Source organism: Macrobrachium rosenbergii, chromosome 31, assembly GCF_040412425.1.
Source record: "Macrobrachium rosenbergii isolate ZJJX-2024 chromosome 31, ASM4041242v1, whole genome shotgun sequence".
NCBI lineage: Eukaryota > Metazoa > Arthropoda > Malacostraca > Decapoda > Palaemonidae > Macrobrachium > Macrobrachium rosenbergii.
In genome coordinates, this window is record NC_089771.1 from 14,172,296 (window position 1) to 14,190,444 (window position 18,149).

An 18,149-nucleotide genomic window follows, 5' to 3' on the forward strand; every position below is an offset into this window, starting at 1 on the left:
ATACACGTGAAACGGGCAAAAATGGGGATGATGGGGTTCCAAGACCCAACACTCTACCAGCCCCAATGCCATCCTTGAAATAAGGAAAAGGAGAAAAGGCAAACTGTTCCAGCAGCCGGAACAGAGGTCAAGGCCAGGGGAAAAAAAAAAGAGGAACAGGAAGCAAGAACAGTGGTTAGTTAACCTCAAAAGACATCAACAATTCAGAGACAGCACATACTCCAGGTACAGATGACATGAATCTTGCACACACCCATTCATGCCCTATAATTCATTCACACCACCTGTGCATCTGATACCTAACCCCGTCTCCTACAACGCTCCTGATTGGCCATTGATCAAACAGTCACAGGGCTGGAAAATGGTCAGTCTGTTCCAGCCGTCACAAAGTGAACGTCTATGCTGCAACCTCTCCTCAAGAAATATGTCTTTCAAAAGATATAACTTTCATTACAACTCAGTTTTACAAGAAGAAAAATAGTGTTTCTCAATTTCATCACTTGGTGCTAAAATATATATAGTGAAATAAACATGAAATTTTTAATATAAAGTATATTCTTTCATTCCTTTCATGACATCGCAGTGCATTTATCATTTATCGTCTTGTGTTCCATACAATATCGTAGCTAAATATCATGGATGACAATGCTACCAAAAAATTATAGGTAGGGCTATCAATATGAAAATATCAAGCAAAAGATTAAGAATATTAAAAGGAGCGGGGATGCGCGCAGACAATAACCTCATGTTTATTTCACTATACATATTTTACAATTAAGTTTACTGAAGTACATAATTCATATATCATTATAATCCTTAAATCATTGGTGTGACGAACACTACTTTGAGGAACACTACTTTTCTTCGGGTAAACCGGAGGTGTAATAAAAGTTATAACTTTTGAAAGACATATTACATGAGGAGAGGTCGCAGCGTAGACGTTCACTCGATGATGGCTGGAACAGACTGACCAGTTTCCAGCCCTGCAACTGGCTGATCAATGGCCAGTCAGGAGTGTCATAGGAGACAGGGTTAGACACCAGATGCACGGGTGGTGTGAATTGATAATAGGCATCTCAGCTGATAGTACTTTTATGCAGGATATTCATCAGGCACCACATGACAGTCAAAACAAAGCTAAAGATAAAAAAGCCAAGTACCTACAACAACAGCCTTGGTGAGCGAAGCGCGAGATGTCTGATTGGCAAGGCTGCCAAAGAAAAAGTTACCAAATGAGTGGGTAGTCCCGCCACTTACCTCACCAGCTGTTAGCTAACTACCTTGTTACTAAGTTTCAATCACCAAACCAACTCTCGCCAAAGGTATATCTCTATGATGAAGGTTTGTATCCTTCTAAGAGCAAATGGTATGAAAGCATGCAAAATACTTTCTCAGTTTTATGGTTCTTGAGGTCATGTTGAAGCGCGGTCAATGAAGGGTATGCAACCTCAGAGGTATGACCAAGCAGTCTTATTACCCTAGGTTAGACTACATTTCATATATTTATTTCACTTTGTAATTTACAGCGCTGTAGGTCAGGTTAGACGTGGGAGTTGAGTACCACCTGGCACCCTTGGTAAGGTTAGGTTAGACTGGGCTGCATCAGACTATAATCTGCATGTGCTTGATTATAGGTTTTGTACCTTTACTAACTTCTTTTGTCAAAAGCCACTCAGATGCTGAAATAATAATGACATTTGAATTTCCCTTTAATAAATAAAACATAGTCTGCACTATCATCCTACATTTTATCTTGTCACTTACCATACAGACTATAGGCTACCTACTTATAGCTTGCCAAGCCTTGTACTACCCATGTAGCTTAAGCTAGCTTATGTGCAAGGTGTAGCCTGCTGGAGTAGCCTACAGGTGTAACAACAGGAATATCATCAATCATTATGCACTAACATCAACCATTTTGTAATATTATTAACCATTTAGCCATATCTCAACCATTTCCCGTACGTGTTAAAGTGCTTGCCTATAGGCTAAGAGCTTTGCTTACAGGAGTAGCCTACAGGTGCACAACAGGAATATTATTGGTAATTCTATATATTAGCTCCGCGCCTGCTTTTACCTTTTCAACTGGTTTTTTCTAAACTTTCTGGGGTTCTGATACTGGCGGTGCATCCGTTTGTTGTCGGCCAAATGGAATGTCCCTTCGCCGTGTTTAACTTTGGCCCCGAAGTTAGGTACCCCTATGTTAACAGGTTATTGCACTTGCCGGACAGGATATGAACCGTTCGAAACAGACGTAGCCGTGCTCTGTCTTGTGAAGATCACGTATGGAAACCCCTTGTTGGATGGACTTCAGGGGTTAATTACAGGTTAATTACACTCGAACGCCAAAAAATAAAGGTAAATTCATAATAAGCAACCAAAAAACTGTAGAAAAAGTTAAGTTAGAAGGCAGTCGCCGCCGCGGAGCTACTATATAGTTCTACCATATTATTAATCATTCGATCATTTTGAAATACTGTATCATTAACCATTTAGAAATTTTATTAACCATTTAACCATATTTTTACCATTTCCTTGACGTGTAAAAGTGCTGGCCTATCTACAGGCATTCTCTGTGTTTTTCCTATTAGGCTAAAGGCCAATACGATCAATAGGCTTAACGGCCATGACATCTATAATATATGATGCAATTACCTGTGGCCATGACATGAACGTGCCTTTCATATATTTCATTTACAGATAAACAACGAAAACATCTTACGTTTGTTCAAGGACAAAGACGTAAATTCCTAAATCGATGTCAGGGACACGAACATCCGGAAGATGTAAACAAAAGTAAAAACATCAAGAAGAAGAAGAAGAAGGACAACAACAACAACAACAACAACAACAACAACATAAACAACAACAATAACAACAAACAGAAACATGAAAGGGGTTAAACTGGAACAAAGAAGGATTGTTATATCAAAATAATACAAAAGTGTGTTTGTGTGTATCTAAGGGCATGTAAAATGTGGAATGAAGTTATTAATTGCCTAAATGACGGAGGCTACGGAAATTCAACAGAAGAAGAAGAAGAAGAAGAAGAAGAAGAAGAAGAAGAAGAAGAAGAAGAAGAAGAAGAAGAAGAAGAAGAAATAAAAATAGGAAATGGGTAAAAATGGAATAGAAAATTATCAAAATAATACAGAAGCATTAGTGTTTACCAGAATATGAAATTGGAAAGAAGTTATTGTCTGGCTATAATGACAGAACCTACAGAAATTCTATAAAATGTTGGGCACAATCGCATAATGTACGTAGAAAGGATCTACATAGGAGTGTGTGTGTGTCTGTATGTACAGTATATATAAATATAAATTTATGTATGTATATGTGTGTGTGCGTGCGTGTGTGTGAACTAATGTATTTGACATGAAAGCACTATTCATCTCCTTCTGAGAAGCATGATTGCACCTTCCGTTCTCAAGGAAACGAGTGCAGTCTCCTCTTCAGTAGATTTCCCGAGAATAAAATGCGAAAAGATAAGATAAGTCGAGAAAGTCTCATAAATAGCATCGTTTCAGTGCCTTATTTATATTAATTTCCCCGACACAATGGACTCCAGGTTCGGTATCCTACGGGCTGTGTTTGTGATCGAAATTCTGGCTGTAGGAGTTTCATTTACTGTAAGTATGTAAAACAAAATTTATATATAATATATAATATTATATATATATATATATATATATATATATATATATATATATATATGTGTGTGTGTGTGTGTGTGTGTGTGTGTGTGTGTGTGTGTGTGTGTGTGTATACAGATATATATATATATATATATATATATATATATATATATATATATATATATATACATATATTATTATATATAAGAAATGAGTGAAACATTGAGGTTGAGAGGCCTTTCGACGCCAGGTCCTTTACTTGCTAAGCAAGCAAAGGACCTAGTGTCGAAAGGCCTCGCAGCACTCCAGTGCTCTGCTCTTCGTGGATTTTATCTTATTTATTTATTCATCACGTTCCATATTTTCGTGATTCAGTTATATATATATATATATATATATATATATATATATATATATATATATTATATATATATATATATATATATATATATATATATATATATATATTTATATATATTTAGATATATGATTAGTTTACGCTAGTATAAGTTTGCATTTAGGCAGCTTTATTTAAGGAAACATTCATGAGAAATTGTTTATCAATCTTTGTGAAAATATGAACTCTTTTTCTGTTTCTGATCTTATTCACATTTTCCATCCTTTTGGTTAACTTTAAAATGAAATATCATATACACTATGGTAAATAAAGATCACTTTAATTAAAGATCTCTTTCTCTCGTGTTAAAAGTCTTTATAAAGATTGCCGAGGAAGAGATCTTATCGTTTTATGGTTGAATGTACTTGTCAAACTCAGTGCTGCAAACCGTAATGTTAACTATAAGTTCTGAGCTTGTAAAACCTATTTGATTTTTTTTATAAATAATCTTAAAAGCGAATTTAAACTTAATTCGCATTCAGCAAATATAGCTGCATTAGCAACTATAACAAATATATGACAACTGTGCGTAAATGGAATAAGAGAGACTAGGTTAGGACCAGTGATTGTATGCGGAATCAAAAAGTAGTGGTTGATTCTGAAGGGAGGACGAAATTACAACTTATACAGCAAACTTTTGATAAAGAAGACAAGAAAAGATGGTTGGGGAAGGCGAGCAGGTGAAGATAAGGTAGACAATCATTTCTTTTAGTTGAATGCAAAGCGTGAGAAATTGAACACATTTTGTGGGAAACCGCTCTTGGGTGCTAACTAGAACTCTCTATGGTTTTTGGCTTCTTGTCGCATGCAATGTCTAACCTTTTTTATATATAATTTTCCTATCAATCTCTGGCAATTTTTTTCCAAAGATTCAATGTCTTTTTCTCCTTTACTTCTTTAGGTATTTCTTTCGACCTATAATTTGTCTTCGATCTATATAAATCAGGCTGCGCTTTATGACTTCCACTCCGACGTAGAATGATAATTCCTTCCGATCGTGTTAAAGGTCAATTCGTTTTTGGAGTCGAAAAGACGCCCTGGATATTACAGGTAACAGGTTACAGGTACCAGGTTTAGTCAAAGAATAAGAAAGTCTGTACCCTCTTCAATTTGCATGTGTGTTTCTGTGTTGTCGTTGTCCGTTCCGTGTCGTATACTTAATCGATATCAATCAGAAGCTTCTTCGACTCCTAACTCATTATTGTTTCAGGATGGTGCCCAGCCAGTCAAGCTCTCAGTGTACTTCGAGTCACTCAGTACTACGTGCCAGACTTTCTACGTAGAACAGCTGTTTCCCGTGTGGTCTGACCTGAAGTCCATTATGGAAATGGACATAAACTTCTACGGCAAAGCTGTGGTGAGAGAGAGAAAGAGAAATTCAGTAGTGTTTCTCTTCATTTACTTCATTGGCCCCTCAGGCTATTAATTTTTTTCGTATTTGCCGTGGTCAGATGTTTTGACGCCCGGGAATAAAAGGAATGAGAGCTTATTTTATCGTACTGCCTTCACGAGCATATATATCAATAAAATATTTACCAATTTCGATGGTCAGAGGAGTATTTACAAGGGTGTCCCTCTCTGTTGAAGATAATAAATCCTCAACTAGAGGAGATGCGATGTTTCGACACTGTAAACAAACTATATATCTCCATTGCTTCGAATTATAAATCTATGGTATTCACAGTTAATGCCATGTCAACCATGCCGTGCCTCCGTATCAGATTTGTATTGACTGATATAAGTATAATATAATGTATACATATTCTAAATATTAATTTTAGCTTCCACTTCACATCGTAATAGTATGCCTTATTGGTTTCACTATATACTGTATATGTCACGATGTATTTCCTACTGATTCCTCTGTATATTACGTTTTGGAATCTACGTTCTAAACCGAGTAAAAAAAAAAAACAGTATATAAAGTAAAAAAAAATTTATAAAGTATTTAAAATAACTATAATAACCTTTGAACTTCTCTGACCTAGTATTTTTGGATTCATTTTTCGCTGTTCATGGTGTAATTCCAGCCTACTTGGCAACAAGGGCGCGCGAATTTCTTCATACATATGTAAATTTTTAAGGCTTTTGGTGGTAAGAATCTCCAAAAATATTAGTGAACGGGAAGTGAGTAAGTTATTGCCAAATTCTTACAGGAATCACCCCTGGGCGAAGGGTACGAGTTCTTCTGTCAAAATGGACCGTCCGAATGTGAGGGGAACATGATGATGGCCTGTGCCAAAAATCTGTGGCCTGAGGAGAAGTACTTAGAATTCGGCAACTGTATCATGACCACATTCATCAGTACCAAGGCTGGCTCTGTGGTTTGTTGAGTAGGGGATTCGTATTTCAAATAACTTTGTAGGTATAAAGAAAGTTCCATAAAGGTGGACGGTAACGAAATACAGTAGAATCCGAGGAATTGCGTTATACAAGGAAGGGCTGCACGCAGGTGTACAAGAGAACAAGACTGCTTATGGAGAGTGACTGCAGCGGGTGTGAGGATGGCAATTAAGTGCTGGGAGAATGACAGGGTGCCAGGGTTGCAGGGATTACCAGTGAGATGCTGCAATATGATGGTGAAACCATGACTGAGTGGCTGACCAGAGTGTGTGTGTGTGTGTGTGTGTGTGTGTGTGTGAGTAAGGTACACCTATAGGAAGGAAAGGATCAAAAGGAATGGGAGAGACAAATAATCGTTCTGTTAAATAAGAGCTATGGATGATAGAGGCATAGCATTACAAATATACCTTTGAGCGTTAACAGAGAAGTTTTGTTTGGGAAAGGACAATACTGTAACCACATGTGCAAAGCTCCAATGTATGAAAAGAGACATAAACGGCGTGTGGAGAGTCTGCTTAATATGTTGGAGATAGTGTACACAAGTTGCAGAGACCGGTAAAAGTGTTTAAAAGAATTTGAAAGTGAAGAAAAGGGAGAACAGAAATACTAAACTCGTCAAAAGCATCCGAGAAAAAATTGAATGGAAGATGGTAGGATGAGGAATTCTGTCAAAGCAAAACGTGGAATGCATGATGATTGTGTTAAGCCAACTCTCCTTTACGGAAGTTGAGTGCGAATGTCGAATGAAAATGACAGAGTAAGATGGAACCTTTTTAAATGAGTCTGCATTGTATATGAAGTAAAAATTATGAACTTTGACTCATATTGATGTCAGTACTACTGAATAAACGGCAGTAACATTGAATTTCTTTTTTGTAGTGCGCCAACTACATAATGGAAGACTATAGCCCTGTCGAAAATTGCTGGAATTCTCTCGAGGGCCAACTTCTGTTGCACGAAACTGGAGAGAAGCAGAGGCAACTCCAGCCTTTGCTGAGCTATGTTCCCTGGATCATTGTGAACGATGTAAGTTCTTATATAAAAAAGAATGGTTTGAATCCTGCGCAACTTTCTTACTTTCACACGCATCCATTCAGATAAACGCGCATATGCAAACGGCGTATGTTTCATGCATGCAAGCCCATGTAAATGGTGCGTGTATACTTATGTAGGTACACTGGGTCCTTCTTATTTGATTTTTAGATAAACTATTACTCGCCTTTAAGGTATTAAGAATTATATGCTTCCCAATCATAAATTCGCAACTTTAAAAAACATCGTGGTCACGGAGAGAGAGAGAGAGAGAGAGAGAGAGAGAGAGAGAGAGAGAGAGAGAGAGAGAGAAAGAGAGAGAGAAGTATTTACACTTTGCTTTTATAATCTGAACTGGGGATAGCAATCTTTCATAGCCATAAAGAATAAGAAATATGGTGAACAGAATTATAGATTTCAACATTTATCATATTTTAATAACTGTTTAAACCCATCGGCGGCCACAGTCATGTGACCGTAACTGCCGGTTTAAATGACCTCAGGACAGGTTAATTTGAATATGGCTAGATCCCTTATCTTCGCGATTTCTTGGTAAAATTTTCCCAAGACGGTGTTGTTGATAGCATACATACTCGTCCATAGGACTTTTAACAATAAAAGTTCGGAGGGTAAGTCCGGAAATTAAAGTGTCTACAGTATAATCATCATCTTGGTTTTTACATGGATAATGAGCAAGGCTGCGGATAAGAGTAATTTCGTGACTGAAACTATCAATAGGCTTGAAAGGCATAGTATGAGCAGAAATGAGTCACATTGAGGCCTAAGAGCTACTCTATGAAAAACAGGACTGAACAACAAATTCTCCATTACATATTATATATATATATATATATATATATATATATATATATAGTATATATATATATATATATATATATATAATTAGATCATTTTTCATTTTATTTCACAGGTATTTTCTCAGGAGACACTAGATGCTGCCCAGAAGGACTTGAGAAAAGTTATTTGTGAAGCTTACGAGGGTCTGAAGCCTGATGCTTGCTATCTATGAATTCTGTACTTGCTCAAACAATTGGTCAACGAGAAGGCTGTTGGTTATCATTAAAACTGAAACTCAAGTGCCCCTTTTTTGTTTATATTATCCTTCCTATGTTACTGCAAGAAACGATAGGTCTAAGCTTGATGCTGTCGAACAAGGTATCTTTCGCATTCTGGGAATTTTCTTTTTTGCACTCTCTGGGTATCTAAATTTAAAAAAAAAAATCAAGTACACATTTGTAATTACCAGCAAACCAGGAAACTCTCACGAATTCTTGCTACAGAAGCTTCGAAACAGGAAGATATTGAACCTGAGTGGAAGACCTACGTGAAAGCAGAGAGAAGGTGACCAAGGGTGAACGAAAGTCGAAGAACTTTCCATCTGTACAAAACGACCAAAACTGACTGAAACTGACAGCCACACGCCAGCTCTGGAACCAGGCTAGTTCTTGGCGACTTTCCAAGTCCGAAAAAGCGTGGGAAGGGTTTTTACAAACATTTGTTAAAAGGGCAAGTTACAAAAACGAAAGGAATAAAAGTACGCAAAGCTGACATACTATAAAGCAAACATTCAGTTAAAAGGTTATAATTAATAATGCATAGTGTGGAAATAATTCACAGTACAGTTGACAGTATTTTCCGTCCAAGATCCCGCAAAGATTGTCTGATTTTCATACAAATTCAGTGAACCTATTCTGGATGACATAGTGCATACCAAGTCCTTGAAGTGTTGCTGAATAAAAAAAAAAAAATGCCCCAATAGTATGCTGATTCCAAGCACTTGCAAAAGCACAGACACAAATTGTGCATTACCCTGAAACAACAAATGACTAAAAGTACTCTTCAGGATCACCCAAAGTTACCAAAGAAATTCACGCGTCTCTTCAGCTTACCAATCCACAAATCGCATCTCTTGGCTCAGTGAACTACCTAGATAAATTACTTAGGTTTCAGTGAACGTATTACCCAACACAACAACATACTACGTACATGAAACTTGGGGACAAAAAATCTGTGCTTAAATTGGCTACAGTAAAAATACCAGTGGGCTAGTACCAGCGGTAGTAGTAGTAGTATTAGGCGGGAGTTTCCTTTGAACCGGCTCCCCTACTCGTGCTATTTTTGTACATAATTGGTTAACTTACTTCACAGTTAGTCCTTAAAGTGTTTGAAGGCTTAAAAAATAAGGAAACGAAACCAACAACAGAGAGGAGTCAAATAAAACACGTCCTTTGCAAGATATATATTTTACTTGTACATTCATTAGATAATTTTTCTTAAAACATTATTCCTGAAGTTAAGCTAAAGTCGAACTGAGAGTATGTCAGATGTTACTGAGTTCGGTAAGATATCTCGAAATATTTGTTTTGACGCCTCTTTTCGAAGACTCGATTTGAGGCGAAGAACTTTGAGGCAACAGACTGAGCAACAATGAAGAAATAAAATGACAAAGTCCATGATTACATAGGCCTATGCATCATAATCACTCCGTCCATTTAGACAAAGCTGATGAAGATGGGTTTTGTAAATGTCTCATGTTTCCCGTCTGAGGAAGTCACTTTGATTGACTATCACTTGTTGCTTCTACAAAAACAAAAAAAAAAACAAAAAAATGAAAACACTCCAGGAAAGTAGGACATGTGTCAATTAAACAGCAGGAAAAACAAGTGTGCACGAAAGTAATGGAGTAAAGCATTCAGAGGTGATTTCTCAGGGCGGAAGGGAAGAAGAACAAGAACAAGAACAGGAAGACACTGCGTGATTTTCTTGTCCTTAGTCGACGTTGACGTAAACAATTACATACTTCTTCATGCCTAGTCTACCTGGTGCCACCAGAGCCTGTGATAAAAAAAAAAGTTAAATTAGTTGCATTTAATCCTTTGACTTTGATAAATGATACTTGATCCCACTGCACTGGACATAAGAACGTGACTTAGGATACTGTTATGATTTTTTTTCCAGTGAGATTCCACTTGATGGACTGGAAAACAAGAGAGTAACCTGAATCAGTTTTCCGTGAAATCATACTTTAAGGGATATAAGAAATGGTTATAATTCATTTTATGAGGGATATAAGAGTAGGAAATAACTTCATCATATTGTTTCAGTTTCTATATCACAAGATATCATCATCATCCGGGTGCCATATCCCCAAGGACGTTGGCAATCATGGCTCGCCACTCCTCTCTATTTCCGGCTCTCTGCAGCAACTGAGCTGCAGACATTCTTCCTCCAGTCATTCTCACCAATCCATCCATATATTTTCTATCTCAGGTCTTCCCTTTGGCCCCTTCCACTGATTTTACCAGTGAGAGATGATGTTCTATTTCTTGTCTTCTCACTATGTGACCCACAAACCACATTTGTCTACCTCTCACTGAAGCCACCCAAACAAACTGCTCACTGTGCAGTGACATGCCCACCAAACAGTGACTATGGCCCAGTCCCTTTAAATTTATTTTGTGAAAATGAATGTTTAAAATATATTGTAATCACTGCATCACTTATACATTCTGTATTACAAGTGTGGCATATATGTTTTATCCCTTAAATTTTACCTTTAATTAGGTTCATCTGAAGGATTAAACAGGCTAATAAACAAAAACGTCATAAATTTTTTTTACAGGCTGTGAGCCACAGATATTCAGGATCCACTCTGTTGAAACGTGAAAGAATAGACTAACAAATTCTCCCTCAGGGGACCAATGATTCGTTGCGAAGAACAAAATGTCTTACAACTCCCATGTTTCCTCCTTGGAGTCACACTCTCCCCCTGGGAGCAATAACTTGTCTCAGAGGATGACTTCAGACTACCTGTTCTCCATCTCAGAGTAATGACTTGGAAGACAAGATGGCTATATTTAAAAAAAATGAATTTCCCTTCGCAGAGGAGGCACGTTCTTGCACACTTTCTTGCCTGGAAGGAATGACTGACTTGATAAAGAGTTAGCAAAGAAGCTGACAGACAAAATCAAGTTTTCTGTCCGGTGGTGGCCTTAGCCACGGTCCGGTGGTGGCCTATGTTGTTGGTACCTATAGCGCCAGAAGTACGATTATGGTTAACTTTAACCTTAAATAAAATAAAAACCACTGAGGCTAGAGGGCTGCAATTTGGTATGTTTGATGATCGGCGGGTGCATGATCAACACCAATTTGCAGCCCTCCATCCTCAGTAGTTTTTAAGATCTGAGGGCGGACAGACAGACAAAGCCGGCACAATAGTTTTCTTTTACAGAAAACTAAAACTGTCTGTCTATCTCTCTATCTATATATCTATCTCTATATATCTAGTGCTAAACAAGAGACGGATGGTCTATTGTTTGTCACTTTTTCATAAGTTGAACTTCAACAGCGATCTTTCACATTCACAATTGATCCATGATTCCCTTTATCTGCCGAGATCAACCAGATTCACTGAACAGCAGCACCAATATGCAGTAAACATGCCTCGCTGTCGGATTTCCAGCTCCAGAGGTCCTTTATTCCTCCTCACATTGTTAGACTAGGATATGGTAGAGCCTTAAGGAGGATGTCGTGCTATTGGAACTTCAGAAGTACAAGCGAAACTGCTATGCATTACTCCCCTAATATTATTCTTCTTGCATTTGAATACAATTTTATCTATTTATTAATTTATCTTTTTTTAATAAGCGGGACCTCTTCTTTCTGATTTCCCTTTACTTCCTCTTACTTCTTCCTAATGTACACCATATTCTTTGGAAGCTTGAATTTCAAGTCAAGGGCCCTTGTGGGCTTGTCCCATATGAATAGGTTTAATCTACTGAATAATAAGAATAATACATATCTGTCTATCTTTCCCAAAAAATCTTGTCCGAGTTCAAGTGTAAGTGGAATAACGCTTCAAAGCCTTTTCTTCCAATAACCATATACATTAATAAATTTGTACACTGGGCTAACGATCACACACATCATCATATATTTTATGGTGCAAATGATTCATCTAACCTAACCTTAACCTAAGCTAACCTAACCTAACACGCCAACGTGTGTGATAAACAAAACGCTAACGAAAATTTATATATAAGTACTTTTAGACAATGCTTACTCCACGAACATGCAAATTCCAAGGTGTATTAATTGGTGCATAACCGGAACGCTGCAATCAGTGGATGGGACCTCCAATAAGCAGAAAAAAACTACGGAAACTGAGTAAAAAACCTATTTGGTCTCAGGAAGAATTCAAAAGAAGAAGAATCAGAAGTCAAAACAAGAAACCTATTAAATTGGTCTCAGGAAATGAATCCAAAAGAATAAGAATGAGGAATCAAAACAGAAAACCTATTTGGTCTCAGGGAATGCGTTCAAAAGAAGAAGAAGAATGAGAAATAGAAAAAATTTGGTCAAAGAAACAAATTCAGAAAAAGAAAAAGAATGAGAAATAAAAAACCAAGTAAAGAATGAGCCGAAGTTTCTTCGACGCAATCGAGTTTCCTGGCCAGTGTATAATACTGTATGAAACTCTCAACCATGGCCCAGGAAACTTTCAGCCACGGCCCAGTGTTGGTCTGTCTTTGATGCACAATCATTGATAAATTTTAACTTAAAATAAAAACTACAATGGCTAGAGGGCTGCGATTTGGTATGTTTGATGATTGGAGGGTGGATAATGAACAAACCAATCTGCAGTCCTCTAGCCTCTAGTTTTTAAGATCTGCGGGCCGACAGAAAAGTGCGGAAGGACTGACAAATAGCCATCTAAATAGTTTTCTATTATAGAAAACTAAAAGCCTACTTAGTCTCATGAACTGAATACAAAAGAATAAGAAGAATGAGGAGTCAAAACAAAAAACGGATTTGGTCTCAAGAACTGAATTCAAAAGAAGAAAAATAGAGTCAAAATTTTAGAAGTATTTGGTCTCAGGAACTGAGTTCAAAAGAAGAAGAATGAGTCAAAACAAAAAGCCTATTTAGTATCAGGAACTGAATTTAAAATAAGGAGAATGAAAAGTCAAAACAAAAATCCTATTTTGTCTCAGGCACTGAATCCAAAAGAACAATGAGGAGTCAAAAAAAAAAAACCTACTTGGTACCAGGAACTAACTTCAAAAGAAAAAGAATGAGTCAAAACAAAAAGCCTATTTGGTCTCAGGAAATAAATTCAAAAGAAGAAGAAGAATGAGATGTCAAAGTAAAAAATCTATTTGGTCTCAGGAACTGAACTCAAAAGAAGAAGAAAAATGGTAAGCCAAAACAAAAAACCTATTTGGTCTTAGGAACTGAATTCAAAAGAAGAAGAAGAATGAGAAGACTAAACAAAAAACCTAGTTGGTCTCAGGAAATGAATTCAAAAGAAGAAGGAAGAGGAGTCAAAACAAGAAACCTATTTGGTTTCATGAACTGAATTAAAAAGAAGAAGAATGAGGAGTCAAAACAAAAACCTACTTGGTCTCAGGAACTGAATTCAAAAGAAGACGAAAAATGAGAAATCAAACAAAAAACCTACTTGGTCTCATGAACTGAATTCAAAACAAGACGAAGAAGAATAAGGAGTCAAAATAAAAAACCTCTTAGGTCTCCAGACTAGGAACTGAATTCAAAAGAAGAAGAATGAGGAGTCATAACAAAAAACCTATTTGGCATCACGAACTTAATTCAAAAGATGAAGACTCAGGAGTCAAAACAAAAAACCTTCTTAGTGTCAAGAACTAAATTCAAAAGAACACGAATGAGAAGTCAAAAAAAAACTTGCTTGATCTTAGAAACTGAATTCAAAAGAAGAAGAATGACGAGAAAAAAAATCCTATCTGGGCTCAGGAATTGAATTCAAATTAAAAATTGTGAGGAGTCAAAACAAAAAACTATTTGGTCACAGGAAGTGAATTCAAAATAAGAAGAATGAGAAGACAACACACAAAAACTATTTGGTCTCGGGAACTGAATTCAAAAGGAAAAGAATAATGAGAATTTAAAACAAAAAAACTACTTGTTCTCAGGAAATGAATTCAAAAGAAGAAGAAGAATGAAAAGTAAAAAAAAAACTATTTGACCTCAGGAACTGAATTAAAAAAAAAGAATAATAAGGATTCAAAAGAAAATCAGTTTCAAGATATAAATTCAAAAGAACAAGAAGAATGAGAAGTCCAAAGAAGAAACCTAAATGGTCCCAGGACCTAAATTCAAAAGAAGAAGTATAAGGAGTAAAAAAAAAACTATTTGATCTCAGGAACTGAATCTAAAAGTAGAAATACGATAAGTCAAAACCAAAAACCTACTTGGTCTTAGGAACTGAATACAAAAGAAGAAGAAGAACGAGAAGTAAAAAAAACCTATTTGGTCTCAGGAACTAAATTCAAAAGAAGAAGAGTGAGAAGTTAAAACTAAAAACCTCCTTGATCTCAGGAACTGAATTCGAAAGAATAAGAAGTCAAAACAAGAAGCCTATCTGATCTTATGAAATAAAAAAAAAATAGAAGAAAGAGGAGTCAAAACAAAAAGCTTGTTTGGTCTCAGGAACTAAATTCAAAAGAAGAATGAGAAGTCAAAACAAAAAACCTACATGGTTTCAGGAACTGAATTCAAAAGAAGAAGAATGAGAATTCAAAACAAAAAACATATTTCATACAAAGAACTAAATTCAAAAGAGGAAGAATGAGTAATAAAAACAAAAAACTTACTTGGTCTCAGGAACTGAAGTCAAAAGAAGAAGGAGGATGAGAAATCAACAGAAAAAACCTATTTGGTCTCAGGAACTGAATTCAAAATAAGAGGAATATGTGAGACAAACAAAAACAAGAAGACTTGGTCAAAAGAAAAACTTATTCAGAACCGAATTAAAAAGCAGAAGAATGAGAAGTCAAAACAAAAATTATTTTGGTCCCTGGAACTGTCTTCAAAAGAAAAGAAGAAAGAGGAGTCAAAACAAAAAGCCTATTTGGTCTCCATTAATGTGAATTAGAATAAAAGAAAAAATGAGAAGTAAAAACTGTATTTGGTCCTCAAAAAACTTGAAATGAAAAGATAAAAAAGAATGAAAAGTGGGGAAATAAAAACCTATTTGATCCTCAAGAACTGATTTCAAAAGAAGAAGAACGAAAAGAATGAACTGAAGAAATGAATTTAAAAGAAGAAAAATGAGGAATTACAACAAAAAACCTATTTGGTCTCAGGAACTGAATTCAAAAGAAGAAAAATAAGAGGTCAAATGAAAAATCTACTCAGTCTCAGGAACTGAATTCAAAAGAAGAAGAAGAAGAATGAGAAGTCAGAACAAAAAAATAATTTCTCTCAAGAACTAAATTCAAAAGAAGAAAAATGAGAAGTCAAAACAAAAAACCTACTTGTTCTCAGGAACTGAATTTAAAAGAAGAAAATGATGAGTAAAAAAACTCATCTGGTCTTAAGAACAGAGCTGAAAAGAAGAAGACGAAATGAGCATTCAAAATAAAAACCCAGTTTGGTCTCAGGAACTGAATAATCAAAGAAGAATGAGAAGTCAAAAACATATTTGGTCTCTGTAACTGAATTCAAAAAAGAAGAAGAATGAGGAGTTAAGAATAAAACCTATTTGATTTCAGGAACTATTTCAAAGAACAAGAAGAGGTAAAAATAAAATCTACTAGCTCCAAAACTGAGTTAAAAAGAAGAAGACGGAGGCAAAGTTAATAGAAAAACATTCATAGTCTCAGAACTGAATTCAAAATAAGAAAAATAAGAATGTAAAATCAAAACAAAATACCTGCTTGGTCAAAGGAACTGAATTCAAAAGGAGAAGAAGAATGAAGAGTAAAAAAAAATTTATTTGGTCTCAGGAGCTGAATTCAAAAGAAGAAGAAGAATGAGGAGAAAAAAACATATTTGATCTAAGGAACTGAATTCAAAGAAGAAGGAGAATGAGAAGACAAAACGAAAAACCTACTTGATCTCAGACTTTAATTCAAAAGAAGAAGGGAGAATGAGAAGTCAAAACAAAAGCCTATTTGGTCTCAGGAACTAAAATGAAAAAGAAGAAAGATAGCCAATAAAAAGCCTTATTTTGTCCCAGGAGCTGAATTCAAAAGAAGAAGAAGAATGAGAAGTCAAAATAAAAAACGGTACTTGGTCTCAGGATCAGAAACTCAAAAAGAAGAAGAATGAGAAGTTAAAGAAAACCTATTTGGTCTCAGGAACTGGAATTCAAAAAGAATAAGAAGAAGAATGAGAAGTCTACAAGAAACCTACTTGATCTCTGGAACTGAATTCAAAGAAGAAAAATGAGTAGTCAAACAAAAATGAGTCAAACCAATTCAAACCTGAACAAAATTTAAAAAAATTGGTCTCAGGAACTGAATAAAAAAAAAAAAGAAGAATGAGAAGTTAAAACAAAAAACCTACTTGGTCTCAGGAACTAAATTCAAAGAAAAATGGGAAGAACAAAAAAAAAACTATTTGTTCTCAGGAACTAAGATTAAAAAAAGAAGAATGAAGGAGTCAAACAAAAAACCCTATTTAGGTCTCAGGTAATTCATTCAAAAAGAAGAAAAAAAAAATGAGTGAAAAAAACAAAACTATTTCATCTCACGAACTGGAAATCAAAAAAATGAAAGAGGAGTCAAACAAAAACCTAGTCAGTCTCTGGAACTAAATCAAAAGAAGAATAATAAGTCAAAACAAAAAATATATTTTATCTCATAAACTAAACTCAAAAGAAGAAGTATGAGTAGTAAAAACAAAAAATCTACTTGGTTTCAGTAACTGGAAGAATGATCAAAAAGAAATCTAATTGACGAACTCAGAAGAGAAAAGAATAAAATAAAAAATAATTTTGTCTTAGGACCTGAATTCAAAAGAAGAAGGAAAATGATGTTGAAACATAAAAACTATTTGATCTCAGGATCTAAATTCAAAGAAGAAGAGGAATGAGAAGTCAAAACAAAAAACCTATTTGGTCTCAAGAAATAAATTTAAAATAAGTAAAAGAATGAGGAGTCAAAAACAAAAAGCCTATTTGGTCTCAGAAACTGAATTCAAAAGTATAAGAAGAATGAAAAGTAAGAACAAAAAACCTGTTTAGTCTCAGGAACTGAATTCAAAGAAGAAGGAAGAATGAAGAGTCAAAAAAATCTATTTGGTCTAAATGGCTGAAATTCAAAGAAGAAGAATGAGCAGGAAAAAAAAACTCAACAGTCTCAAAACTTATTAAAAACAAGTTGAAGAATGAGAAGTGGAAACAAAAAACATATTTTGGTCCAAAAACTAAATTCAGAAGAAGAAGATTAATGATACAAAACAAAAACTGTACTTGTCTCAGAAACTAAATTCAAGAGAAGAAGAATGACAAGTCAAAACGAAAAACCAATTTCATCTCAAGAACTAAATTCAAAAGACGAATGAGGAATTAAAACAAAAAACCTACTTGGTCTCAGAAAATGAATTCAAAAGAAGAAGATGAAACAAGAATCCAAGAGAAGAAGAATGACAAGTCAAAACGAAAAACCAATTTCATCTCAAGAACTAAATTCAAAAGAAGAAGAAATTCTAAAACAAAAAACCTATTCTGGAAACTGAATTCAAAAGAAGATGAAACAAGAATCAAGAGAAGAAAAAACAAATCAACCCAAAAAAACAATTTCATCTCAAGAACTAAATTCAAAGGGCAGATAGAAGAAATGAGTAAAACAAAATCCTATTTGGTCTCAGAGTAATTCAAAGAAAGAATAATGAGTAAAGTAAAACAAAAAACTATTTGAAATCAGAGCCAAATTCAAAGAAGACAAAACAGAAAT

General features: G+C 35.3%; 1 protein-coding gene and 1 long non-coding RNA gene across 2 annotated transcripts in view; one reads left to right on the plus strand and one right to left on the minus strand.

The window, feature by feature from the left end:
• Positions 1 to 2,958, minus strand: part of LOC136855370 (uncharacterized) — a 45,872-nt gene extending 42,914 nt beyond the window's left edge. Inside the window, exon 1 of the long non-coding RNA XR_010858001.1 lies at positions 2,723 to 2,958. This is a non-coding gene — a long non-coding RNA (uncharacterized lncRNA). The remainder of the gene's footprint in view (positions 1 to 2,722) is intronic.
• A 514-nt stretch (positions 2,959 to 3,472) lies between these two features.
• On the plus strand, positions 3,473 to 8,513 carry LOC136855238 (gamma-interferon-inducible lysosomal thiol reductase-like). The gene is made up of 5 exons (XM_067132140.1): positions 3,473 to 3,632; positions 5,246 to 5,392; positions 6,192 to 6,359; positions 7,258 to 7,404; positions 8,342 to 8,513. Exons 1-5 carry the CDS (start codon positions 3,561 to 3,563, stop codon positions 8,438 to 8,440), a joined length of 633 nt encoding a protein of 210 aa, XP_066988241.1. The 5' UTR covers positions 3,473 to 3,560; the 3' UTR covers positions 8,441 to 8,513.
• The last annotated feature ends 9,636 nt before the right edge of the window (positions 8,514 to 18,149 follow it).

Bases quoted from the DNA above. Each gene is read 5' to 3' on its own strand.
- LOC136855238 (XM_067132140.1), top strand. From the start codon at position 3,561: ATGGACTCCAGGTTCGGTATCCTACGGGCTGTGTTTGTGATCGAAATT. The intron at 5,393-6,191 runs GTGAGAGAGAGA...AAATTCTTACAG, and splicing joins ACTTCTACGGCAAAGCTGTG to GAATCACCCCTGGGCGAAGG. The intron at 6,360-7,257 runs GTTTGTTGAGTA...TCTTTTTTGTAG, and splicing joins GTACCAAGGCTGGCTCTGTG to TGCGCCAACTACATAATGGA.